The 26,920-nt window shown below is 39.3% G+C and overlaps 1 protein-coding gene across 4 annotated transcripts in view; it reads left to right on the top strand.

The window, feature by feature from the left end:
- DPY19L3 (dpy-19 like C-mannosyltransferase 3) overlaps nucleotides 1-24,346 on the top strand; it is an 82,571-nt gene extending 58,225 nt beyond the window's left edge. For 3 of the 4 annotated variants that reach the window (XM_079119906.1, XM_079119907.1, XM_079119905.1), the window contains exons 13-19: nucleotides 1,077-1,199; nucleotides 1,804-1,915; nucleotides 2,542-2,598; nucleotides 6,526-6,608; nucleotides 14,326-14,458; nucleotides 17,815-17,973; nucleotides 20,502-24,346. In XM_079119906.1, coding sequence (XP_078976032.1) covers nucleotides 1,077-1,199; nucleotides 1,804-1,915; nucleotides 2,542-2,598; nucleotides 6,526-6,608; nucleotides 14,326-14,458; nucleotides 17,815-17,973; nucleotides 20,502-20,663 — 829 coding nt within the window. In that variant the 3' untranslated portion in view covers nucleotides 20,664-24,346. The remainder of the gene's footprint in view (nucleotides 1-1,076; nucleotides 1,200-1,803; nucleotides 1,916-2,541; nucleotides 2,599-6,525; nucleotides 6,609-14,325; nucleotides 14,459-17,814; nucleotides 17,974-20,501) is intronic. The other variant, XM_079119908.1, reaches the window with a different exon arrangement.
- Nucleotides 24,347-26,920: the final 2,574 nt, after the last annotated feature.

The following is a 26,920-nucleotide window of genomic DNA, read 5'->3' on the forward strand; positions in this document are numbered from 1 at the left end:
ACAAGAGGATTTTTAAGAAATAGGAGTCTCCAGTTACCTAGAGAAGCAATATACATATCCACTTTCGTTGAATTTATATGAAGGATCAGTAGGGCCTTTATAAAAGCATTGATTTTATTTGAAATGGGAAGCTCTTACTGTTGTGTTATTTTCCCCTCTGAAACAAATTGTGCAGCATCTGAATGCACTCCCCAGTCTTAACCTGGCTAGAGTGGAGACAGCCAGATAACATGTGCTTCCCAGTGTGGTCCTCAAGTAGATCTTACCCTGGCAAGTGTTCTCGGGGAGGAAAAATGGTGAATTTAACTCTGATAAACCTCTAGATCTAATTCCAAGTTTACAAGAAACATGGGAATAGAGGAATGTAGTGAATACCACCATAAGGAGATCCAGAAGATGGGCAGATGTACAGTACAGAGGCTACATTTTCTTCAACAAATAAGTGTCTGAGAGTCCTTTTATAGATCAAAAAATATTTGAAGAAATACATCAAGAAATGCACCATACAAGTTTTAGATTCTGATCCAAAGAAAATTTCATGAAAAAAATTGCTGCAACCAGAGAAAATAGAACACACACTGTGTGTCAGATGATGTTATAGAACTAGTGTTCATTCTATTGGGGTTATAATCTAAATATAACTATTTGATAAAACTCATCTGTTGAACATATATAATGAAGTGTTGATAGGTGAAAAATCGGATCACTGAATCACAAAGAATTGAATTCCAAGTTATAGATACATTTTGACTTTTTCTTCCTTATAAAAATGTGCAAAATGTCAGGGATAACATAAAACATCTTTAAAGATCTCCTCCAGTCTCAGTGATTCCAAAAGAACTTATTTTTTGCTGTTCTCTAATTTGAAGAATTGAAACCCTTTAAGTTTTTACCTAAATTAAAATATGTGAAACTTTAGTTATTCTAACTACTTGTGCATTTATATTGTGACACTTTGGGCCTCAAAGTAAAATTTGATCAACACTAATTCACTTCGTCTTAGGGGAAATCATAGATATAACTAAATTAAAAGTATGGATCTAGCTTTAAATTTGCCTGTTTGCTGTTTTATTCAGTGATGCTACAAATCAGCAATCCCTGGGTAAAATGGGAAAGTGCACAGTTGACCTGAAACCGGAAACTGCTTACAACTTAATACACACCATTCTGTTTGGATTCTTGGCATTGAGTACAATGAGGTATTTTTTTCTTATCCTATCTATTTGATTTGTTTTTTATTTCATCTGTTCTTTTGCAGAGGATGGGGGTGTTATTGGGAATTTAACCCAGGAGTTTACCCCACTGAGTCACATCCCTAGCCTTTTTTATTTTGTATTTTGAGATGGGAGTCTCACTGTGTCGCTTAGGGCCTCATTAAGTTATTGAGGCTGGCCTCAAACTTGCGATCCTCCCGCCTCAGCCTCCCAACATGCTGGAATTATAGGCATGCACCACTGTGCCTGGCTCCATCCATTCTTTACTTAATGGTACTTAGCAATATAATTTGGAAATTAATAGTCACCTTCACTAATGATTATGATTCTCATAATGTACACCTCACTACAAAAATATTATTTGTAATCAGGTTTTTTTTTTTTTTAACTCGGAAACATTCCTGTATGTTTTTTCTTATGTGATAATTCCCAGAGGCAGTGGAACTAATAGCTAACCCTGTGGCAAATGATTTCTGAACAGCTTTAAGTGAGATTTTACTATCATCGTCTATGCACCCTTGTGGCTGTCTCAGACCCCAGGTGCATACCTACTAGGAACTGCCGACCTTCACTGTTTCTGTCCTTACAGGATGAAGTATCTCTGGACATCACACATGTGTGTGTTTGCATCATTTGGCTTATGCAGTCCTGAGATTTGGGAGTTGCTTCTGAAGTTGGTCCATCTTTATAACCCAAAGAGGGTCAGTGTTTGCCATTTAATTTTTAATGATTTTAGTATTTCTTTCATACCTATTCTCGTTTTCTTTCAGTTGTTGCCCCTATGTCACTCAGATAAAATGGATACTAAAATTTGAAGCTAAAAATAATGGATAGTGTAAGATGTTATAAGGAATTATTTTTTAAATAACTTGTTAATTTTATTTTTTTTAAATCATTAACTTTCCCCCAAAACTATAAGGAAAATATATTCACCATACAGAATTTGAAAATTTTAAAAAATGTACACAAAAGGGAGAATTAAAATTCACCAGTAGTCCTCTTATCTAGAATTATAACTTATTATTATAAGGTCTTTTCCTCAAAATAATTATTAATAAATGTATTATAATATTTATTAATAGCCCGGAAATGCAGTTTTGAATTGTTCTGCCCTCTCAATTCACTAGGTGGCAATATGGTTGAAGTTACAAATATCTTTAAGAATGATTAGAACCTTTACATTAATTCAGTTTTGCATACTGAAGACTCATGCTCCATTAAATTATGTTTTTGTTATTTCAAAAAAAAATCATATACTTACAAAGCAAAACCATAAGGCAAAAGTGTTCAAAATACTTGTAATCTAAATAGTGTCTTTCTTATATAGATATGTATAATGCGATATTCAGTACCAATATTAATACTGCTGTATCTGTGCTACAAGGTAAGACTGATTTTCCTCATTCTTGCCATTAATTTATTTAGAAGAAAAATTGCTTTGACTCCCTGTGTTTTGTGTTATTTTCAAATAAAGTGGTCTTTGGAGTTTATAAATAACCTCCTTAGCTTCTTATTGCAGTTGGCGTTGATAAGAAAACTGATGTGTTTCCCAGATAGTTCTTAATAAGTGAAAACATCATAGCAGAAGCTATTCGCATTGGCATCCCCATCTTGATTTTTGACTGTGACTGATGCAAATTCTGAAAATAAGATGTTTTCAGACCTATTTTGAAATGAATGAAATAAAAAATTATTTTCTCCTCTTAGCTGATTTATAAAGCATAGACAATTTTAAAATATTCATTTATTTTAAAATATTTTATTGAGTTCTAATCTTCATAAGAGAACTGAAGACTTATAAATAAGTACAGTGTGAGATTAGGCTTTTTTAAAAATGCATTTTCTGTTTTCAGTATGCATTTTCTGTTTTCAGTAGGAAGTTCTGTTTTCAGTAGGAATGCATTTTCTGTTTTCAGCTGTTTATGCTCAGCTAACTAATTTCTGAAACATGAACAGTTCTGAGAATCCAGTCAGAGGCGATGATCCTTGATCAGGTTGACTACTATGGATTCTTTTGTCACATCCTTCAGCTTTTACAGGCCTTGAATTATCACTTGGGCAAGTAGCACGGGTTATTTTATCCAGCTGAACTCTTGCCTTCTCTTTAAAGAAAAAAAATACGTATTTTTGAAGATTAGATTGTTTTTGAATTTTTGTTTTAAATTAGAACAATGGCTTTCACACTCTGCTGCCATGAAGGCCCTGATTTGGGAGGGTGGTTAAATGTAGAGACGGGGTCCTCCCCAGAGAGGATCAGCTGTAGCAGCAGCTCAGCTTTTGATTGCTTGATTGCTTCTATTTTCATGTCAGATATTGTGAACCAAAGGTTTTAGGCAAAAAAGAAAAAAAAAAAAAATATATATATATATATATACACACACACATATATATATATATTTGATAATCACTGTATTATGAGTATTTTTTTAATTATGTTCTGTCATTTTCCTGTCTATCAGAACATTTACTGTTATAGACAGCCCTGTGCCACCTGCTAGATGTTGCAAAACATAGAAATAGATTTCTGCCTTCTTCCCTCGGGGAATTTTATTGCTCTGATGTAAATAAGTGAAAGTTCTTTAAAATATCTGGAAAGCAACAGCTATGTGTTAACCAGTGTATGTTTAGTGAGGAGTCAGGTAATGTAATGTAACACATTGACCTTGAAAGTAAATCTCCCTTCTCCCAGAAAAGCTAGAGCTCCTCGTCATTCTCATCTCACCTCTGGAGACGTACGTGAATTGTGACGTCTTGTTCATCTGCTGGAGGCACAAAGGCTGAGTTCTTCTGTGACTCACCTACATACTGATATTTCATAGATTTTTTTTTTTTTTAAAAAGCAATTTGAGGACTTTGGTCTCTTGTTCTGATAAAATTGGGGAAGGACATGGTAGAAGAAAGAGATCGTGCTGTAGAGCCTTGCTTTTAAAGCACAGTTCTCAGACAAGCAGCATCAACAGCATCTGGGAACTCTGGAAATATGATGCTTGGGTCACATTCCCAGACCTACTGAGTCAGAAGCTCTGGGAGGAGAGTCCAGAAATTGATGTTCTGGCCCTGCTGTGGTACCTTCAGGGTTCTCAGCAGGGCACTGCTGACTTTCTGGCAGGGTAATTCTGTCCTAGGGGCTGTACTGAGCCTGATAAGGTTATGTAGCAGCTTCCACGTCTGCTGCCCAGTGGATGCCAGTAGCACACCCTCTCCACTCCCTCACCCCCCAATAATGTCTCCATACCTTGCCAAGCTTCCCTGGGAGGTGGGAATGAGTGGAATCTCTCTCCGCCCTCCTCTTGAGAACCCTTGCTAATGAAGAATCAGGGAGGGCACTAGGAAAGCCACCCTTCCCAGGAAATCCATGTACTTCTCCCTGAGTTAAGTGGTTTGGTATTGTGCAGCACCTTCCAGAAGCCTGTTGGCCAAGTCTCTGGGTATAGGCCCTCAGGAGAAACCCTACCACATCCAGTTTTTACTTCATAAAATAGTTGAGATATTTCATCTTCTCAAAATTTACTATATACAGAATCACAGAGAAAAATGTGTTATGCATATTAGGAGTTACCCCGAAGCAATCTATTTTCATCTATTCCAACTACTACAGTTCATGTCTGCCAAAGCCTGAGTTGAGTGTTACCTAACAATTATGATGAGGATTTCACTTTTTGTTCATGTTTGTTAATATTTCTTGCTCCCTCTTTAGGATGATCTTAGTAAAAGAGAAAATCATGTGCTAGTCTCTACTCTCAAGGCTGGAGTTGATAGAAGTTACTATGATTTTGATTGCTACTTCAATTGGTGAAATCCCAGATAAACTATTGCCATTTATCTATAGACAGACTTTAAATGTTTAAAACAGCATTCAATTTCAGATTTAAGTTTTCCATAAGACTCTTACAAGTTTTAACATTTTTAGCATTGATAACAGCAACTTTAAAACTAGAAAAATATCTAATGGCCATTGAATTCTCCTAGAGCATTTCATTTAAAAGTTTAGTGTTCTGTTGATTTTCAGATTAATAGGGAAAATAGTTATATATTATAAAGGGATTGTTTGATCAGTAATTTTTACTACTTGCCTTCAAAAAACTAGCATCAGAAGTACCTGGTTTTCCATCCCTAGCAGTTTTCATGATTGACTCACCCAGGAGACAAAATGTGAATGAACAGTAAAAACAAATGGCCAAAGATGAGATGACAGGATAACAAAGTGACAGGGCTAAAACCCGACCCAAGACCAGTCAGGTGCTGCTCTGTTTCTACTCGGTGGATCTTAAAATTATTACATTTTCAGTATCAGCGAAGCATAAATAATTGTCATTGGTCTTCTCTGCCAATACGTGAATTGAATTCTGCAGTTAACTGTAGGATGTGCATAGATGATCAAGTCTTTTTAGTCAACCATCATTTGATAAAGCAATTCAGATTTAATTAATTGATTAAATAAAGACTGGCGTTCTGTTAGATAAGTAATGGATTTAGAGTGTAATTTTTATATCATGTTTACATGACTTGAAGTAACTCAGGTTGACCAACGGGCACTAGTGGCATAAATAAGGGTAGTCAAATGTTTCAGATTTTCCTTTAAATATTCTTATCCATTGTTCCAGTGATTCTGTTTATGTATGTCAAACCATTTGGCCAGATTTCTAGCACTAAAAGCACAATCACAGTATTATGCAATGATAAGAGGTTCTAGATTGGGGGCAGCTTCAAAACTGTGGCTCTGCCACTTGTGACCTGGTCAAGTCAGATACCTCTCTGAGCCCGTTGCCAGACTTGTAGCGATAAAGAACTCCAGTGGTGATGCTTCCTGCCACACCATCTGTCCCAGGGGTTATTGTGAGGACACATGAGATTCTGTACTAAAATACATGTTTACAGCTGCAGCGTGGCGCTATCGCCTGTGGACATGTTCTCTTAAGCAGAGATTGCATGATATTAGTTAATTGCATTTTCTAGTACACTGTGAACTTTTCCGTGGTTGGTATTCTTGTCATATCAAAGTACTATTTCACTAGATATTAGCACCACCTACAATCACATTTCTCCTAGGGTAAAATGAAAGCTCATTTTTTAAATTTGACAGCACCTCTGGTCCTAATTGACCTCATTTCAGGGTAATTTTGGAAACTTTTCTCAGACCTCAGCACACTGGTGCTTGGGGGTCGACCGCAGAGATGACTGTGTTCCGGCCTCCAGGCCTACTTAGTTCACAAGCCATATGCAGTTTCTCTTTTTTTCCATTCAATCTTAGTGAGAGTTGTGGGTATGGGGGTGGATTTTTGTTTTTGTTTTGTTTTGTTTTTAATTTCAGTTCTGGCCAGGAATGATGGATGAGCTCTCCGAGTTGAGAGAATTCTATGACCCAGATACAGTGGAGCTGATGAACTGGATTAAGTAAGAGGAGTTTTTTAACCTTTAAAATTTCAACTTTTTTAGAGTCACTGTTCATCTCATTTACTTTGGGGGAAGGGGTGGAGGTTTGTTTGTTTTTTTAAATCTAATTGTTAGGAAACATTCATTTTTATTAATTTTTTTCTTTAAACTCTCTTTCTGGAAATAACTCTTTCCATTCGAGAAATAGTCTCTCCAACAGGATCAGAAAACAAATTTCTTTCAAACAGTGACAGAAATGGGAATACAGTTTTCACTTACATTAAAACTTAAGAGTTTTCTGCTCTGCCAATTTTGCCTTTCTTATTTTCTCTTTAATACCATTCAAATTTTCTGTTAATGGTGATACTTGAAAGTATTATTTCCTTGTTAATTATTTTAAAATTATAGTATAAACTACCATTACTTCGAGTCATAATAGCTCATTGCAGATTTCATTTTAACTGATCCACTTCCTAGGGAGAATTTAAAATGCAAAACTGGAGCTCTTTTTCTCTCTTGAAGATCAAAATACTTTAACATTATATTGCTTCTTATTTTCACTGTGCTTGGTTGCTTTTGCCTCAGCCTTGAGCCTCACAGTGAAATCCATGTGTTCCAAAGCTCTGTTCATGAAACCTGACTCCCACACCACAAGCCAAAATAAACTTTTCTACCCAGACCTGCCTTTCTGTGCACTGTAATACTGTATCTCTCTACTTTATAACCAAAAAGCAGCAGTATGATTACTCACGGGTAAATAGACATTACAAATCTTGTGTGACATATTCTGAAGGCATTGGCCTGTTGTCTCCATCACTTTGAATTTTAGTAGCCGTATTGGCACTTGCTCATGACTAATGTTTACTAACCAGTACAGTTTAGTGCTGCTTGTATATTAAGAGATGGTAAATGTTTGATAGCTTAGGTCTCTTGAGTGCAATACATGGATTTTATAGAGATTTATGTCTAAAATATATATGTGGCTTTGGTCCCAGTGTAGGACTGGTTTTGTCTAGATGCAATGAGTGCAATTTTTCATGTATTTCTAGTACTGAGAGTGGTAAGCAGTGCTTGGTCTTTATTTATTTATTTAATTTTAAATCATGGCAGACAATTATAGAGTAAATAATTCCTTCAGTATTTATTGTACGGGAAAGAAAGGTTATTCCATATAAAGGAAAGCTAATTACTTTTGTATTAACTGTAGTCAACTGGAAATTTACGACACATGCATCTGAAGGTGAGACTGATATTTTATATTTTTTAAGATCATACCTTCGGAATTAATGCCAAGGCACCTACTTTCTGTTATCATCCTGAAGATGATGGAGCTTCCAGATCTGCCTGGGTTAGCATTATAAGCATCCCTACTTGTATTTCCCAATTCAGAAATTATAAAATTATGGAATCATTAAAAATGTATTCTAGCGGAGACAGTTTGTCTTTGGCAGTCTCAAACTGTACGTACTTATTTGTTGTACCTTTATTTTTATGCTTTTTCTCAAAGAAAATTACTTAAACTAACATTTCTGGCTCTGAAAACTTGTGGGTGTGAAGTTATTCAGGTGTGAGGACAATGTATTATTCCTCCCTCTTGGGAACATGGTCTTGGCACCTGAGATTCCCCCTGGGTAGGGAGTGCCCTTGTAGACAGACTCTTTTGACTGTTTTTTGGTTGGTTGGCGTTTTCTTTCTCAGCGACTAAAAGATTTAGATTGTTCTAAAAAATTGGCTCCATTGTGATCTAATCTTGCCTGTTTTCCCCTAAAATCCTTCAAATCTAAATTATCATTTTTATAAAAATAGCTGCTAGGCATGTTTGTAAAATAAGCTTAAGTGATGATGAATGTATGCCAAAATAGGGTCTATTTAGACACAAAATATGTTTGTTTAACTCAACATTCAAATCAGCTCTGCTCCGTAAACGTAGGCTTCCTTTCCAAACACAAGGGAATGTATTTAATATTCTTTTAACCTCCCCTGATTTCTTCTATCTTTGAAACATAAAATATGGCCTTCAACTTTCCCTTTACTCTGATTAGTCACACTGTGTCCATGATGTTACTAAATATGAGCTGTGGGGGGCATAATGGCACACACCTGTAATCCCAGTGGCTCGGAAGGCTGAGGCAGGAGGATCACTAGTCAAAGCCAGCCTCAGCAACTTAGCAAGACCCTAAGCAACTTAACAAGACCCTGTCTCAAAATAAAATATTAAAAAGGGCTGGGGATGTGGTTCAGTAGTTAAACGCCCCTAGATTCAATCTGTGGTACCAAAAAAAAAAAAAAAAAAATGTCTGACCTGCACTGGTGGAAGGGCAGAGACCTGGATACACAGAGCGGGTCTGAAAGCAGTGCTAGACCCCCGGGGGGACCCAGACCTGTCAGCAAGGGGTGCCTCGGTTCTCACCGTCCTATCTTCTCTGCCCCGAGCCAAAGTGGGCACACTCAGATGTCTGTCCTCGTCAGTGAAGTCGTGACAGCATCACTTGGGGCAGGAGAATGGCCAGCATTACTGGAGGGCTCAGGATCACCCTGCCTCAAGTGACCTTTGCATTTTGGCACAGGGGTACTCTTTTTTTTTTTTTTTTTAATTAAAATATTTTTTATTTTTACAGACACATTTTGATTCATTGTACACAAATGGGTACAACTTTCATTCCTCTGATTGTGCACGATGTAGATTCTCTTGGGAAGTGTCTCCCAGGCTCTGCACCTGCCAGCCACACACCATGTCAGGCTTCTCTGTCGTGCTCCAAGGCCGCTGAGCTTTGGTGCAAGGCGTGGACTCCCCAAGTGTCTCCCGGGGGCCTCTCTGCTGCAAAAATAAATTGAAAGATGCTTTCGCCTCAGCTGCCACCAGTTTTCTTTTCCTTTTGAGGTTATAACCTTTTAGAGGTAAAGAGAGAAACTCAAGGGAAAACAAATGGTGTTACTTCAGGACCACACTTATGAGAGGGGCCACACAGAGGGGACTGGATTCCTGTGAAAGGATTGAAGGCCTGTAGTGTTTCTCATATGAAGTTGTACAGTTATTCAGTTATTAACACAATCCAGCAGATATTTATTGAGTACCAACAGTGTACATACAGGACATTGTGTTGAAAGTATACATGCTGGACAGCCATCCATTCGAACTGCCTCTTCGCTGCAGGAAGCAGTAAACTTCCTATATCTCTGTCCTTTTCTTCCACTCTCCACTCCGTTTTATGATTTCCAGAGGCTTAACAGGTTTAGTGGGAAAATGTTTTTAGAGTCCCAGCTTTTGTCAGAGAAAATGTTGTTTTATGCTTTCCTGTCTTTAGTTCTCTAAAGGAGTGGAGATTTAAGTTTAAGACCAAAAATATTTGTGAATTAAATTTCTCTGTTCTACAAGAACACTGAAAATTTTTAAATTTTTTCATTGATGCCTAGTAATTATACAAAATAGTGGGTTTCACTATGGTGTTTTAATTAGTTATTTCAATCCATGAGGATGTTTGGAGGAAGTGGGCCTCCAGGTGTAGTAATTCACCTTCCCTGGGGTCACCTGACTGGCTTACACTAGGATGCTTCATACTGTGTTTCCAAGCAAATGGAAATGCAGATGTTCATATTTGCCCCCCTTCCTGATAATGTTTCTGGGAACATAAGTCAAAAACCTGGGTCTCTTTGCCTTCTCCAGTATCTCTCAGCAAAAACCAGGTACTCTGCAGGCTTCAGCAGGGCCAAATGCATTAACAGCCTGGTCTGCCATATTCCTCTTGTCCTGAAAGTCTCAGTTTTGGTTCCTGAAAGCTCTCTTTGATGTACTGAATTAATATAGAGATATCTGAATATTTTGCAGCATGTCATTCTGACTACTTGACTTTAGGAGATTTTCACTAGAAATGCTCTGTTTCCACAGTGAACCTGTGTGTGCAGTGTTTTCTCAATGGGACTGAAAAAAAATGTACAGATTTAATCAAAGTATTTAATCAAAGTAGAAAGAATTACTGTGTATTTTGAAGATGACGTAGGCACAGTCCAGACTTTAAGTGCCTATAAACCTCCTTGATGTTCAACAAATTATTTTTGGTATTTGCATAATTCTATAAATTTTTGAAGTGTAGATAAAGCAGACATTCACATGTGATATTATAATGCTCAGTTTACCCATTAGTTCAACAGTAATTAACTTGCTGAAGCTTAGAGTTTCAAAAATAAATGAGATTATTTGTTCAAAATGCCATCAGGTCTTCCTAGAATGACATTTAAATTATATAATGTAAATCCATTTGACCTGTGAGTCCTTGTCGTTATTTAGTGACATTTCTTACAGAATAAATTGTTTGCAGGTTGGGCAGCCTGCTATGGAGCTTGGCAGAGAGCTATAAAAACAAATTATCCTTTCATTTTATACATCATTTGTTCAAACATTTGTAAAAATTGCTTTGTTTTTCTATAATAGAGAAATGTCATTCAATGGTTAAAAGCACATTAGCTATTTTAGAAACAGACCACAGACTGTATCAGGTGCAAGTGTCTGTAAAGGAAGAATGCCTGACTTCAGATCTGTCATTGTGCATATTTTAAGCTAAGGACAAAGAATCCCTTTTCCCTTTGCCTGTGGATTTCATCACAAAGACATAAAGTGCCGTGAATATAGGCTATTTTAAAGTTTAGGAAACGTGATTATTTTTTATCTTTTTCACTGTGCTTGTTGCTTTGACTTTTGCAGTTGCTTTGCCAGTAAAGTTAAATATTTAAAGTAGCAGTGAAATAACCCAGTTTTACCATGGGCCCCACACATAAAACAGATCAAACAGTACCATGAATTAGCGTCATCTCTGCTATCCTCGGACGCCGATAGTTTTCAAACAAGCACTATTTCTAATTCATTTTCTAGGCACTAGAGTATTTCATTTTTACTATTTTAAAGTAAAACCAAGGGCTGCAGTAAGAGAGTATGTTAACAATCCAGAGATTGTTGCACTAACCGCTGAAACAGATTGCATTTCTTTTAGACTTTTATACTTTTTGCTATTAAGACCAGACGTTAAGACATGCTACAGTCTAATGTGCTGTTTTCCGTTGTTTTCTCAGTTGCTCTAAGCAGTCACGGCAGCTCCTTTTTCTGCCCGCTGATGGTCTGCTGCTGTGTTGGGGGCTGCGCCTGCTGGGGACTTAGAGGAGGGGACTGCTCAGGTGCAGGGTGGGCATACTGAGATCATGTAAAGTCTGATGTGTTCAGTCCCCAGCAGAGCCATAAGCCCACAATAAGCATTAGTAAATATGCGGTAGACTAATTTTTGATGTACTTGGAAACATTTGCCTGTTGTGAGAGCTGCTTCTGGCTCTCTTAACCAGTAAAGCTTTTCAAAGACAAGTTGCAAGCCAAGCACATAGTGGGTCCTCAGTAATATTTTTTGAATGAATAGAGAACAAGCAAGCAGTTCAGGACTTCTGACATTTAAACCTTTGTGAACTCTGTTCTTCATCAGGAGTTAGGATTCTAGTTCAGGAAGCGGGCTGAAACCTTGGTCGTTAACTGTGAATACATAAGAGGGTCTGTCATCTCTCTGTGTAATTAGGAAGAGCACACTATGAACAGCTCTGTGCATCTTCTTGGTACTGATTCCTGTTACATGTTCAAAATGGTGTTGCCAAGACAGGCTTGATATTTGAATAGATGTTGGAAGTTCAGCTGCTGGATGTGTCTTCTGTATAGAAAGACCAGCTTGGCATCTTGAGGCAGTGAGACTGTAGAAGCCAGGACTGTTTGCCCATTAGCTCTTACCTCTACCTTCTGCTCTGCCAGACATAGAAACCAGGCTCATTTTCTTCTTGCATTCTTAATCTGTCCAGTTCAAGGACAGCCACTTTGGGGCATTAATATGTGATGTTGACTGAATGATTTATTGCAGCAGAATGGCTTATGCCAGTTGAGTTTACAAAAGGAAAGAAGATTGGCTTGGAAAAATGAAGGCATTTTTTAAAATTCATATTTGTGCATATTTATCCTCTTTAGCAATTATGATATACTACAAACGAGAGTGACATTGTATGTAAGGCCCAGAATAAGTATTTAGTGAGTATTGAGTTAAATGGAATTTCTCTGAGACCTTTCACAAGGAGCACGGTGTGCCTTCTTGTGTTTTCATTTAGACCATCTGATTACTCTGACCATGTGGGACAAATGTCAGAGATTCCCTGTAAATGATAGTGACGGGGGACAGAGCAGAGATATGTTCATTCTTGTATTCCTGGGTCTCGTTGTCAGAATGATGACAACCTATCGAGTACAGCCAAGCTCACACACCACTTTTTTCTGTTGGAATCCACATTCTAGACTCTGGCATGGGTGAGGGAAGATGCAGATTATGTGTCGTGCCTGTGTGCTCATTGTAATTCCATCCACTTCTTTTCCTCACTTAAGAAGGCTTATTGGAATGCGAGTGCAAGAGAGAGTGTCGTGGTTAGAGAGAAAATCTTGAATTTTTCAAAAAGTAAATTATTTGTAAATGTCATCATTTGACTCATAGGATTTCTTGCTCATAGACGTCCAAAGGCTTTTGTTGGATGGCATTCATGCAGTAGTCTTAGCATTAATTTGGAATAAATAGAACATCCTGGAGGGATATGTGAATATGATGAGGCGTCTCTTAGAAACCTCAGCAACAGAGCAAGATACATGCCTTGCTCTTCAAAACCTTGAGAGCAGTCTCCTATCGCTTTTTCTGCAGAGGTTGCTGAGTTTGAATGGCTTCAGATAGACTCCTCAAAACAATCTCTTATCACGTTGGCTCAGTTCAGCAGACATAGACTCCTCTTTGTTAACACAAGAAAGATAAATGTATCTCACATCATTCCTCGTGGGCCTCTTTGGGGAATTCTGCACTGGAGAGAATCCCTAGGAGAGCTGTTGTTTCTCACAGTGAAATAACCACACCATCTCATTTGCTTGTAGGTTTCCAGAAAGTGGAAAGAAATTAAATTGTCTGTACTAAGGTTCTTTTTTCCTGGGTTGCAGGAAAAGAAAAATGCTTTCACTGTGTTCTGGAAGTCTTTCCTTATCCTCCATCATTGACCCTCAACCCCACTACCCTATGGGAGGCAAAGAATTATAACTTGGTGGTAACTGGGGAGCAAGATTGTGATATAATATTAGGGTCTCCTAAATGCACATAGTTTTTTGTAATCAGAACTAAAGAAAAGGAACATTTCCACTTCAGGAATAGGGTACATCCCCATATTGAGTGGTAAAATATTTGCTATTTCAGAATCTTCTTTCCATGTTGTCTTTTTATTATTTTTTTTTCTTAAAAGTAATTCATAATAATATCTGAGATCTTCTGACTTTATAGTTTGTTTATTTTAGGCAGCCCATTAGTTACATTTAATATAAAAAGAAGTGGCAGTTTTCTGAGTTCTTTTTGTTAGAATCTGCCCCTCTGGAACAGGAGCTGTAGAGAATTATGGATTTTAGCCCAGAAACCTTAGACTCAGGAGCTAGCTGCCTGCCTCCTGAGACAATTCACATAAAGGTAAACCCATCAAATCAGAAAGTCAGAAGCTTCTGACCATTGTTCTAGTGAACAGTTAAGAACGAATATGAAAGTTAATGTAAGATCCATGGTGTGCAAATCAGAACCCAGACCATGCCCAATCTTAACACTTCCTAGCAGAACTAGGTAATTCTGAGGGAGTGGTACTGTCTTCTTCGGTGTCTTCAAGGAAATTTTAGTAGTGGAGTTAATTCAGACTCTTAATATTTTAGTTCTAACACTCCAAGGAAGGCTGTGTTTGCTGGAAGCATGCAGTTGCTGGCCGGAGTCAAGCTGTGCACGGGCAGGACCTTAACCAACCATCCGCACTACGAGGACAACAGCCTGAGAGAGCGAACCAAAGTGGTAAGGCCCGTCTCGGCCTTTGCCCACCACTTGTGGACAGTCAAGGCCCAGGCTTCCCGTGTTGGTAAAGGAGGACGTAATGCAGCACACCTCCAGTTTGCAGCCAGGACATAAGGACCTAGAGCTTGCTCTCCTGTTCTGGACTTTGGCCTGCCCCCATCTGCTAAAGGCTGTTCAGGGTGCTGGGCATGGGGTTGCACACCTGTAATCCCAGCAACTTGAAAGGCTGAGGCTGGAGGATGGCAAGCTTAAGACCAACAGCAGTAATTTAGCAAAACCGTGTCCCAAAATAAAACACAAAAAGGGCTGGGGATGTGGCTTAGTGGTTAAGTGCCCCTGGGTCAGTCTCCAGGATGGATGGATGGATAGATAAGATAGGTAGATGGATAGATAGATAGATAGATAGATAGATAGATAGATAGATAGAGAGATAGATAGATAGATAGATAGATAGATAGATGATAGATAGATAGATGATAGATAGATGATAGATAGATAGATAGATGATAGATAGATAGATAGATAGATGATAGGTAGATGATAGATAGATGATAGATAGATAGATAGATGATAGATAGATGATAGATAGATAGATAGATGATAGGTAGATGATAGATGATAGATAGATAGATGATAGATAGATAGATAGATAGATGATAGATAGATAGATGATAGATAGATGGATAGATGATAGATAGATAGATGATAGATAGATGGATGATAGATGATAGATAGATAGAAGATAGATAGATAGATAGATAGATAGATAGATAGATAGATAGATAGATAGATGATAGATAGATCGATAGATAGAGACAGTCCGTTCAGGCTACATGCTCCTTTTAGAGGAATAACTTTGAAGATAAGTGGCCTGGGATGTGCAGAAGAGTGTCAAGGACAGAGCACTCAGAACTTTTAACTGGGGAGGGAAGGAAAGGAGTGGAGACCTACTGGTCACGGTTTCATGGACCATTTTAAGGGCTGTTTTCTAATGTGTGGTATTTTTGTTGTTGCTGTTTTTTAAATAAATAATGTTAACTACATAGTTCAAAGTTCAGAACATATGAAGGGGATTATAGTGAAGAGTTTCCCCATCCCTGTATTCTGGCTACCAGTTCCTTTCCCCAGAGGGAAGCAAATAACGTGGCCAGTTTCTTGTGTATCCTCCCTAAGGTATTTCACCCCTTACAAACAATCATATATATATTCTATATGCATAATATATATCATGTGTGTGTATATGTATATGTGAATATATATGGATATATTTAAAACAAGGGAGCTGTTAATTTGCTGATATAGAATGATCTCCAAAATATATTGTCAGGAAAGCAAGATGCTTTTTGTTCCTTCTTTGTTTAAAAAGGAGAAAAGAATACATTCAAATGCATGTGTGCATGTGTACATGAATGCATATTTGAAGAATATGAATATATGCAATATATATATAATTCCCCTTTTTTTTTCCTAATAAAAGAGCTATAGCACACTTGCTTTTTTCTTTGTTTGTTTGTTTGTTTGTTTGTTTGTGGCACTGGGGGTTGAACCCAGAGGCACTTGACTACTGAGCTACTTTTCCAGCCTGCCCACTTTTTTCCCCCTTACTTTGTGACAGGTCCCACTAATTTGCTGAGGCTGACCTCAACTTGGAATCTTCCTACCTCAGCCTCCAAAGTTGCTAGGAAGACAGGCATGCACCACTGCACCCAGCTCGCCTTACATTTTCAACACTATATTTTGGAGCTCCTTCTACATCAGCATATTAACAGATTCCTTGTTTTTGTTAAAGCTGCCTAATACTTTATGTGGATATAGCAAATTTTATTTAACTATTTTGGCCATTTTCCTTTCTTTTTGCAGTCTAATTCAATGCTCCAAATAATCAGCTTGGATATGCATATTTGCATCTGTACTTCAGATTCTTAGATGTGCAGTCACTAAGCCAAAGGGTATAGGCATTTGTAATTTAAATATATAGGTATTATCAAGTCACCCCCTGGACAGGTTATATCAACTCACATTCCAGTTAACAATGTAGCAATGCAAAGTGTACCTCTTACACTTTGTCCTCACTAGCAAGCTTTTAAACTTTTTAATGTTTCATATTTGTCACTTCTCAATGTTACTAGTTGAAAAAGTCTTATTTTTAGGTGAAATGTGAGATGTGACCAGCTTAAAAGCAAATTATTTTTTACTAAATCCCCTGTTTTTAGGGGAATTATCTGAACTTAAGACTCCTGCTAAAATGGTAATTTTTCAGTTGGCCCTAGTGTTCCAGATAGCTCCCTGTTCAGAAGAAGAGTGGAATTTTCATTCAGGAGGTGACCTGGGCTGTGTAGGCTGGAGAGCTGTAGAAAGACCTGTCCTTTTGTGTACTGCCCCTGCAAAGAGATGCCACATGTTGTGCCCTAATAACTGGTGGCATCCTGAAGGTCTTGGGGCTTGTCCTCAGTCTTGACCTTCACATGCATAGAACATCTTCATCTGGACTGGACTGAGGGGTGGCCAACCTCACAATTTTCCCAGGAGCAGCAGCTCACCTCCCTGCCATTCCACCCGCCCATGTGAACTTACTAATCAGGCCCTCGCACCCAGTCTTAGAAGTCAGAACTCCTAACTGGAAATTGGGAGGTAACAAAGGAAGCAGTGCCGCTCCCAAGACCCCACACACTTACACTCTACCCCACACACCTCTTCCCAGTGCCAGGTACCAGAACGTAGGACCCTCAGAATGTGTGCATTCACTTGGGGCCCATGGCACTGGGAGTGAAGGATGAGGGGTGGAGACGGGTGTCAGCGTCTCCTAGTCAAGGAGAAGCAGCACAGCAGCAATAGCAACAGTGGCTTCCATAGCCCAGGACCAGGAACCCCTTCAGGGGTCCTTTTCCCCACCTGCTGTGGTCAGAGCTGGCTCTCCTCCTTAACCGCACATGTGCCCCTGGTTGTACCGTCACCTCTAATGGCTGTTCTCAACTGCAGGCCCCCTTTGTTGTCTTATTTCCTCAGCTATCTTCTTTACCTTGATGAACTATTCTTAGACTTGGCATCTACAATGAATGTATTCATAATTTGAAATAATACATTCCAAATTCAAGTGTATTTGGTGTCTGAATCTCCGTGTATTCAGCATGACTCACTCTCCCTCTTCCCAAGGGTAGATAATTACAGTATTCTTTTAGACATTCCCACACACACACATTCCAGCCCTGCAGATAAGTGATAGTAACTTGGGCAGCAGGTGGGGTCCTGTGTGTTTAGCAGCTCACCCCCTTACAGGGGTTACATCATATTCCTCAATTAACTCTCCAGCAGTTGAGATGTATTTTGCCATATTCCGTGTTTATCTCATTTTGAAGGTTTATCAGATATACGCGAAGAGGTCCCCAGAGGAAGTGCACACCCTTCTAAGGTCCTTCGGCACCGACTACATAATCCTGGAAGACAGCATCTGCTATGAGCGCAGGCACCACCGGGGCTGCCGGCTGCGGGACCTGCTCGACGTCGCCAATGGACACGTGAGCATGTCACCTCCTCACATGCAGGGAATCTCTCCGGGGGCGGGATTCCAATTTTAATCCTAAGTAATGTAATTCTTTTCACACCTTATATTTATATGAACTAGAATCCACTTATATATCCACAAGAATGATATTACGAATCGGGTATTCACTTTCCCTTGCCTTCTACAGAATTCTCTGCCCTGACGTTTTTGTGACTGCCACAAGGTCTGGGCGAGGAGAGAGGGAAGCTCTGGGGTCCCCAATTCTGCATTTAACAGTAACCCTGCCTTTGGCTGGTTTGCATGATGAAGCTCTGTATAAAAAAATTTTAACAATTTTTCTGCTGAAAACAAAACTTCAAACTTTAAAACACTGCTCCAAAGCATCCTGCCAGTTCCTCCATGAGTGAGTAGCAGTGGGCCATCCCATCTTCCAGTGTGGTGGTCCATTCTTACTGTTCTTTCTGCTCGCTCTGGGGAATGTCCTCTTTTTTCAGACATAAATTGCAAAAAGACAAATTGTGTTCTTTTAGTGTTAGCATCTCTGGGCTCCGTGTGCCAGCAGCCCTTGGTTCTTAGTGTTAGCAGCTATCCCAGCCACTCTCAGTGGCTGGAGCTAACAGCTTCTCACAGCTCTCTGCAGTCAGAGCTAACAGCTCCCAGCAGCTCTTCTCAACTCTCTGGCTGCCAGGTGTTCTCAGGGCTGGCAGCCCCTGGTATTACCAGCTCTCAATGCAACCAGTTCAACCTGCTGTACTGAAGATAGAAATCATGGATAAGCAAAATAAAACTAAGCAAAACTTTATTGTGGCTTATGCTGTAGCATAAGAGGGGCAGTGAGGGACAGGAATTTTAGACTGGCCCAGTGAGGCTGAATGGAGTAACCGCTTATATAGATAAAAGAGACATGCCCAGGCACACAGTCTCTTACCCACTAACTGCAGGCTTTCTGTGCCATCATGCCAGTCTGCAAAAGCTGATCTGTCCTGGCTGTCATGAATGTTATCACTCAGAGACCAGAGTGATGACATCTGAAGTGGCTGCATGGTAGACAGAGACAGTCAGCAGCAACAGGGCACGAGTCTTTTGGGAACCAAAGCAACATCTTCTGGAGCCATCAGTGGCATCTGGAGTGACTATAACTCTAATGATAACAAGTCAGCTTGACTGTTAAAGGTGAGGCCACTTGATTCACAGTTCTCACAGTTTCCACAGAAGCAATGAGGCTGAAGTCATAGCTGCTATTATCTCCAGTGGCACTTAAGGACCCGTGGTAGTGTTGATCATAGCCCAGCTCTGAGCCGTGTGGATGACAGCAGGAGCCCTCAGTCTCTACCCAGTCTAGCTCACCTTCTAGGTTTCTCCAGAGTGGGCAGTCAGGGGAGTTTTCAGCAAAATGTTAGGAACGTTGGAGGATATAGGAGTGGTTAGGAGCATGGCAGCAGGGTGTGGCCTCAGCAACCACAGACACCCCCTGCTTTCTTCTCTGAACCTTCCTGGCAGGCAGGTGACTGGCACTGGCACTGGCACTTGGTGCTGCAGTTGATGCAGTCCCAGCCCCAATCTTTACCCTGCCTCCTCTCCCCTTGTACCACCAAGCAGAGCAGCCAGGCATGGGAAAGGGTTGCAGGGCTGGGACCTCAGAGACCTTCTGCCACCAACCCAGCCAGTGTTGGCTGTTAAAAAATAAAAGAAAAATAAAAACAAAGACAGTTCCCTTTGAGGGAGGGTCAGGCCCTCCTGTTCTCTCTCAGTCTGCCCACTGCACATAGTCACAGAGATGACTTTCTGTGCCTAGCTGCACTCCAGAAAAGCAGCAAGCTGTCTCTCTTCTGCACCCAGGAAAACATACTTGGGTCTATGCAGGATTTTCTCCCTTTGGAGTATGGTATCTGCCATAACTGTTGGTATATATTAGTAACCAAAGGTGTACATACTAAAGACATGCATTTAAATTTTGCTTTGTGTGTAACGTATTCTCAGTAGTTCATCTGATAAGTTAGAGAATTTTGAGTATAGTAAAAATCTGTATTTCATTTTTGTGAGAGAGGCCATATAGTACATTTCTAAGAACAAGGAGATCCAAGCTGTAGTTCTGACTTTGCCATTATTGGTGACAATTATGGGATACATCTCTTCTTCTCTGCCTTAGTTTATACTTCTGAAGAGGGAAAAGTTTGAACTAAGTAGCCATTGACAGTGAAATAATATTGTTTCACTAACATATCATTCTTAAGGAAATGTAGTAGCTATTCTTGCTTCTGTTGTCCCCCCACCCCATACTAGGAATTGAACCCAGAGACCTTCACATGCAGGCAAGTTCCCTACCACTGAGCCATATCCTCACTCCTTTTTTTTTTTTTTTTTTCTTAATAATTATTTTATTTTGAGAGGAGGTCTTACTAAATTGCCCAGGCTGACCTTGAACTTGAAATCCTTCTGCCTCAGCCTCCCAAGTGCCTTGGATTACAGGTGTGTGCCACTGCCCCTAACTGGTGATTCTTCCCTCCTCCCAAATGCTATTTGGGTTGGTTTGGGTTTCAGATGATGGATGGCCCTGGAGAGAACGATCCTGATTTGAAGCCTGCGGACCACCCTCGATTCTGTGAAGAGATAAAGAGGAATCTGCCCCCCTACGTGGCACACTTCACTCGAGTGTTTCAGAACAAAGCTTTCCACGTCTACAAGCTGTCCAGGAACAAGTAGTGGCACTCTCTGCCCAGTCTCTATTTTTGACACGCTGAAACTCCCTCATGAGGAACCGTGGTAGCTGACGTTCCTGTGTGGGTGGGTAACCTGTCCCTGGAAACTGTGCCTGAGGATGTCCTTCAGATGTTTACACAGTGTTACCATCTTTGGAAGCATCTCGACAAGCTTAAGTCTTTGTGCTTTGTTTCGTCTCTTATCTTTCCCATTAATGATCGTTAGCCTAAATGGGTTCCACATGCCTGACCTGGGATTTTGTTGTTGGGGAGAATGGTGTGTGTTCTGCAGATGGCCTGTACAACCGTGTACCGTGCCAGAAAGTGGAACCCGTTGGGATTTGAAATGCTTTGATTTTCAGTGAACATAAGACAGTTCTGGTTGAGTGTAATTGAGAGGATGCATAATTAAATTATTTAATATTATTTCACCAGTGAAGCCCAATCAGTGACTTTTTAAAAAATTCTTTATTGTGATGTTTCACCTTAAAATTTTATAATGTTTTACAACGGTTATGCTTTTAACCTGAACAGCAACAACAAAAAATCATGTTAAGTCTTTTTATGTATCTGAAACATTTTGTGTACTCTCTTTGAAATGTTATATGTTCAGTAGTATGTATGATACAATGAGAGAGAGAGAGAGAGAGATTGTGTGTGTGTATGTGTGCATGAATGCTAGGCACAGAAGTATTATGAGTTCTAGATTGTAAGTCCTGAAAGGGGCAGAAGTGGATGTAGTCAAGTAGAATTTGTTTAGTAAACAGCAAGACTGTTTACTCTTATTTTAAACCCTATTGATACTCTTCAATCTCCTGCAAGTAAAATAGTTTTGCTTCATTTCTTACCCATTTCAATTTACTGGGTTTGCAAAATTTTGTAAACTTTTTGTGTTTTTAGCCTTTGGTATTTTTTACAGCCTAGAATCTTGCAAAGCCTGAATATTTTTTCAGTGTTGTATCTTGACTAGTTCACTAATACAGCATTTTTGGCAGATGGCATTTTCATATCAAGTTTTACTTGGGGTCTCCAATCTTATCATGTGGGCTCTGGTAATGTTATTGTTTTCCTCTCCAAAAGGTAACCAAGTGCCTCTAAGTCATGCTTATTTGTAAACAACAAAGGGGATTATATGTACCTGCTCAAAATTTTTTGATAATTGCTTTTATACTTCATTTCTAATGATAGGGACGTGTAAAAGTTGCTGATAAAAGCATATTGTCCATTTAATTAAATCAAGGTGGCTAATGAAATTAACTTTCTCTCCTGTTCTTGCCAGTTGGAAATGATTTAAATGTTTCTCCTTGTGGTTGTATTGAAGTAAATTGCCGTAGGCGTCAAGATGGACAGCATCGCATGTTCAAATGATTTTATATTCAGTTACTACTTATTAAGCAGCATTCAAAAGAAATTTACACTGTCTTTTTGGACACAAGGATACCCAACTGTTATTAAATTGTGCAACTGAAACTCCTGAATTATATCTTTCCTACATCCCTTAATAAGGTTGGAGACCACTGCAGTTTAGGATAATACAATAATAAAACATTTTAATCAGTACTAAAACTCTAATTAAGCCAGTAATGATGCATGCCTGTTGTAGCTGACAGCACGGGTCAGTACATCCTCTGGCGAGTGCCTTACTCTAATTGAAACCAAGCACATGTAAGGTACAATATGTGGTGATTTCATTAAAAAAAAAAAAAAAAAAAAAAAAAAAACTCTGTTACTTTTTCATGTATATTTAAATCTGTTTTAAATGTTCCTATTTGTATTAGTCTAAGCATTTGCATATTTGGAGTCTCAGCATATAAAACATGTTCTTAAATGTGTGTGCTTGTCATCCCCACATTGATGGCATAATGATTTTTTTTGGTATTGCCATTGTGGCCAAACACTGAATGTTCAGTCTTTATTGAAAATATAAAGTGCCAAAAAGTCTTGCAAGACAGAATCCATGCATACACTCTTTCCAAGACACTGTGACCATGTACAATAGTACCACGGTAGATACTTTTTAGCACTTGCCAGGGTTCTTTCTTGTTTGTGACCTTCTCATTGGAACACACAGTAGAAAGAGCATCCGATTCCGCCTCTGGCTGCCTACAAGCCAAAGCAAGAGACCTGTGGCCTAGACCCCCTGCCGCACAGGCCTTGATAGCTGTTTAATATTTGGTAACAACCTCAAACAATGGCTCTGTTTTTGTGGATAGAAAAAACACTCTGAGTTCCCGAAGAGAAACTCTCAGTACAGTAGAAGTGCTCTTAATTTACTCTGCTTATTACTCCACAGAGCCCTGGGGTCTGTCCCTCTCGAGGTGCCTGCTCCAACAGCACCACAGGCGGGTGGCCACTCGCTAGCACTTCTGTACTCCTGCTCCCCCTGCCTTCTGTTCCGTCCCCACTCCATGTGAGTTCCTCTGAGTATAAGTACACAACTCAGGCAGCTGTACGTAAGCATAGGAAATATGGATATGAAAAGAGTTATTTCTGTAAAAATTAAATAGGCCATTTTGATTTGAAAATGATTGAATTGCTAATCAAAATCACTTTTAAATTTAATGTGGTTGGCAAAATTATGAAATATTGAGGGAAACATCAAAATCAAGAGAATTTCTGTACTTACATTGCTTCATAGATTTATCTACTACTCATTCTGCCTTTTTAAAGTCTGAACCAATAGGAAGGCAAATGTCCCCAAATCGTGTTATTGGTATGACTTGTACAAGAAGTGAGCAATAGTCATTGAACCTTCATGCAAAAGAAAGTCCTTAGCATCAAAAGATCAGCAAATGAAGGGGGGGTGAGGGGATACAGCTCAGCAGAAGAGCACTTGCCTTGCATATGCTAGGGCTGGGTTCCTTCCCCAGCACCACAGAGGGGAAAAAAAAAAAAGAGCAAATGAAGGTACATTTGTACATTGTAGGTAATGCTTCCCTGCTTGAACCTAGGTACTTCATTAAATGACCAGCTATAGGTACAGGTCACAATGACTAATAGAGATTCTACTCTAGTCGAAAGACCCTGGGATCACTTTCATTACAGGCATTTACAGAATAGGGCTTCATTTCGATGTATTGGCCAGGAAGGTAGCAAGGGTATATCTAGGCCACTCATCTCTTAAAGGTGATTTGCCTGGCCTGTGTGAATTTACCTCAGTAAGTTGGTGTGTGTGTGTGTGTGTGTGTGTGTGTGTGTGTGTGTGTGTGTGTGTGTGTGTGTGATGAGTGCTGCCAGGGCGAGGGCATGTGTAAATATTTCATCAGATCTGCATCTTTATTTCACAGTTAACTAGAAAGGTTTGTTCTGATTCTATATTAACTTTGACTAAGATGTTAAAAATTTTAGATCACCTTTGGTCCAAATCTACTGAATTATCACAGAAATATTTAATTTTAAAAAGTTAATTCAGACCTTGGAGTTAATAGGATGATGTTAAAATGCTCTCAGATCATGGATCTTGGTTAACATGCTCCCGAATGTTCCATATATGACAGCTTTTGACCTAGAAGAGAAAGCTTGTCTGTTCGTGGAAGAAAAGTCTTTCTAAGATGGCTTACTTTCTTGTGACAACTGATTTTCTGTTTTTTACATCCAATGGGTAAAATCTTTCAAAGAGCTTTTATAAGTTGTACTGCATCATATGGAGATTATATACTAAATAAAGCTCTTTTAGATTATACAAGATGAATGTGTTTCATTTATTTGAAGGCCAAAATTCAAGGAACCTATTTATTGAAAGTGTAATAACTGTGCTAAGTAGAGTAAATCACTAATAACTCTTAATGTTGAAGGAGTTTGTTCACATAGATTTTAGTTTGATAGCTGCTTATTTGTTCCATTCGAATAGTTCAGATTTCTGAAGAGAAAGCTTCTTATTCATTTTCTCATCACTGGGACCTGAGAAGAACCAGTTAGAGGAGGAAGAGGTTTATTTGGGGCTCATAGTTTCAAAGGTCTCAGTCCATGAGGGGCTGACTCCATCGCTCTTGGCCTGAGGTGAGGCAGAACATCATGGTGGATGGGTGGCAGAGAAAAGCTGCTAAGTTCAAGACAGCTGGGAAACAGAGTAAGGATAAGAAAGGGACCAGGACAGATGTAGTCCCCAAGGTCATGCCCCCAGTAACCTTCTTCCTCCAGCCATGCCCTACCTTCCTATGGTTACTACCCATTATTTCATTTAAAACTATTAATCCATTCAGTGTGTTAATCCACTGATGGGATACAGCTCTTGCGATCTGATCATTTCACCTCTGAACGTTCTACGTCATTGCCTGACACATGAGCTTTTGGGAGTGCGTTCAATATTCAAACCATAACATGTGCTATCAGTAGAATTTATCCTGGAAGATATAAATGATTTCTGTTTTCACCTTAAGAGTAGTTTCTTCTTCATTGTTATCAGCCTTTAGTAATTCAAGAAACTGGGTAATAGTACCTATTTTTTGGTAAAAGTGAATAAGGACAAATATGCTTGACTGTCAAAATTCCAGGCAGAAATTGTCAGAAAAACAAATAGAAGAAACTGGCAGTGAGATCTCAAATATTCTGTGTGGATAAGTGAGTCCTTATGAAGTACAAATTACAGACTGCATGTAAGTGAGAGGGGACGGGGGTGAACTCAATGCATGGTGATGTGGCATGAGACACCGGGCCCTTGGCAGACAAAATACTGTTTCTCTGCCCCTCCTTTCAGAAAAGTTACCTGATAATGCATTTCATGAACTTTTTCAGTTAATTTAATGTTTAGAAGTTTACTACATAGGCTTGTTCTCAAAATGCACATACTATAAATACATCACAGTGTGAAATCAGTTTTGTGGATTGCAATCACAGTTGAAGGAATGAAAGGAGAGAGGAAGAGAGGCAGATCTACATGATAAATGAAGGTATTGTTTCGTGTAGTATTTTTTTTCAATTATACAGTTATTCAGTAGGTATTAGTATACTGGGATGTGATAGAGAGTGTACTTCTTACTGTGAGTTATATTCAGGAGTTTAAAAGCCATTCCTTACAGCAGAGGGGATCCAAACTCCAGTTCTTTATAAAAGACAAATGAAATAAACACCTGGTAAACCTGATTTTAAAAAGGGGGGGGGGGGGGCAAAAATGTACAATATTAGAACTGTGAAAGAAGATATAATCCCAGAAACCAGAATGATAAAAATAAATTATATTAGAAAACTACATGAAATTTTGTGACAAAAAAAAAATAAAAACTTTCAGGAAATAGATGATTTCCTAACAAAATAGAAGTTAAGCAGATAAGAATCATATCTCAAAAACAGTCCAAAGGACATTTAATAAGGGTACACAGTCAAAATCTAACTTTTAAAGAAGGGGTGACAACACTGGATGCAGTTGCGCACACCTGTAATCCCAGCAACTCAAGAGGCTGAGGCAGGAGGAACTCAGGTTCCAAGCCAGCCTCAGCAATTTAGTGAGGCCCTAAGCAGTTTAGTGAGCACTTGATTTAGTCAGCTGTTAGCTGCTGTAGCCAAAAGACCTGACAAGAACAGTTAAAGGAGGAAAAGTTTATTTGAGGGCTTACAAGTTTCAGAGGGCTCAGTCCACCGATAGCCAACCCCTTTGCTCTGGGCCTGAGGTGAGGCAGAACGTCACAGTGGAAGGAGGAAAACAGCTCAGGACATAGCACTAGGAAGCAGAGAGAGAGAGCTCCACTCACCGTGGACAAAATAGGAACCCCAAGAGCATGCCCCAAGCCTCCCACCTCCTCCAGCCACACCTACCTACCTAATTAGCACCCTGTTAATGTCTATTTGTGGATTAATGTATTGATTAGGTTAAGGCTCTCATAATCCGATCATTTCCCTTCTAGATTTTCTTGCATTGTCTCACACATGCTCTTTTGGGGGACACCTCATCTATAAACCCTAACGGACCCTGCCTCAAAACACAAAAAGGGCTGGAGATATAACCCAGTGTTAAAGTGCATCTGGGTTCAATCTCCAGTACCAGAAAAAAGACAAAAACAAAAAAAAGGTGGGGGCAGGGGGATGACTCAGTTTACTTAACTAGTCTCAGCCATAGACTAATAAGGAAAGCTTTCAAATTCGTTTTGGGAAGGTAGTTCAATTTTAACATCAAAACTCAACACAGCTGGACACCATGGCACATGCCTGTAATCCCAGCGGCTCGGGAGACCGAGGCATGAGAATTTCAAGTTCACAGCCAGCCTCAGCAAAAACAAGGTGCTAAGCAACTCAGTGAGACCCTGTCTCTAAGTAAAATACAAAATA

This window comes from Sciurus vulgaris (assembly GCF_902686455.1).
Source record: "Sciurus vulgaris genome assembly, chromosome: 17".
Taxonomy (NCBI): Eukaryota; Metazoa; Chordata; class Mammalia; order Rodentia; family Sciuridae; genus Sciurus; species Sciurus vulgaris.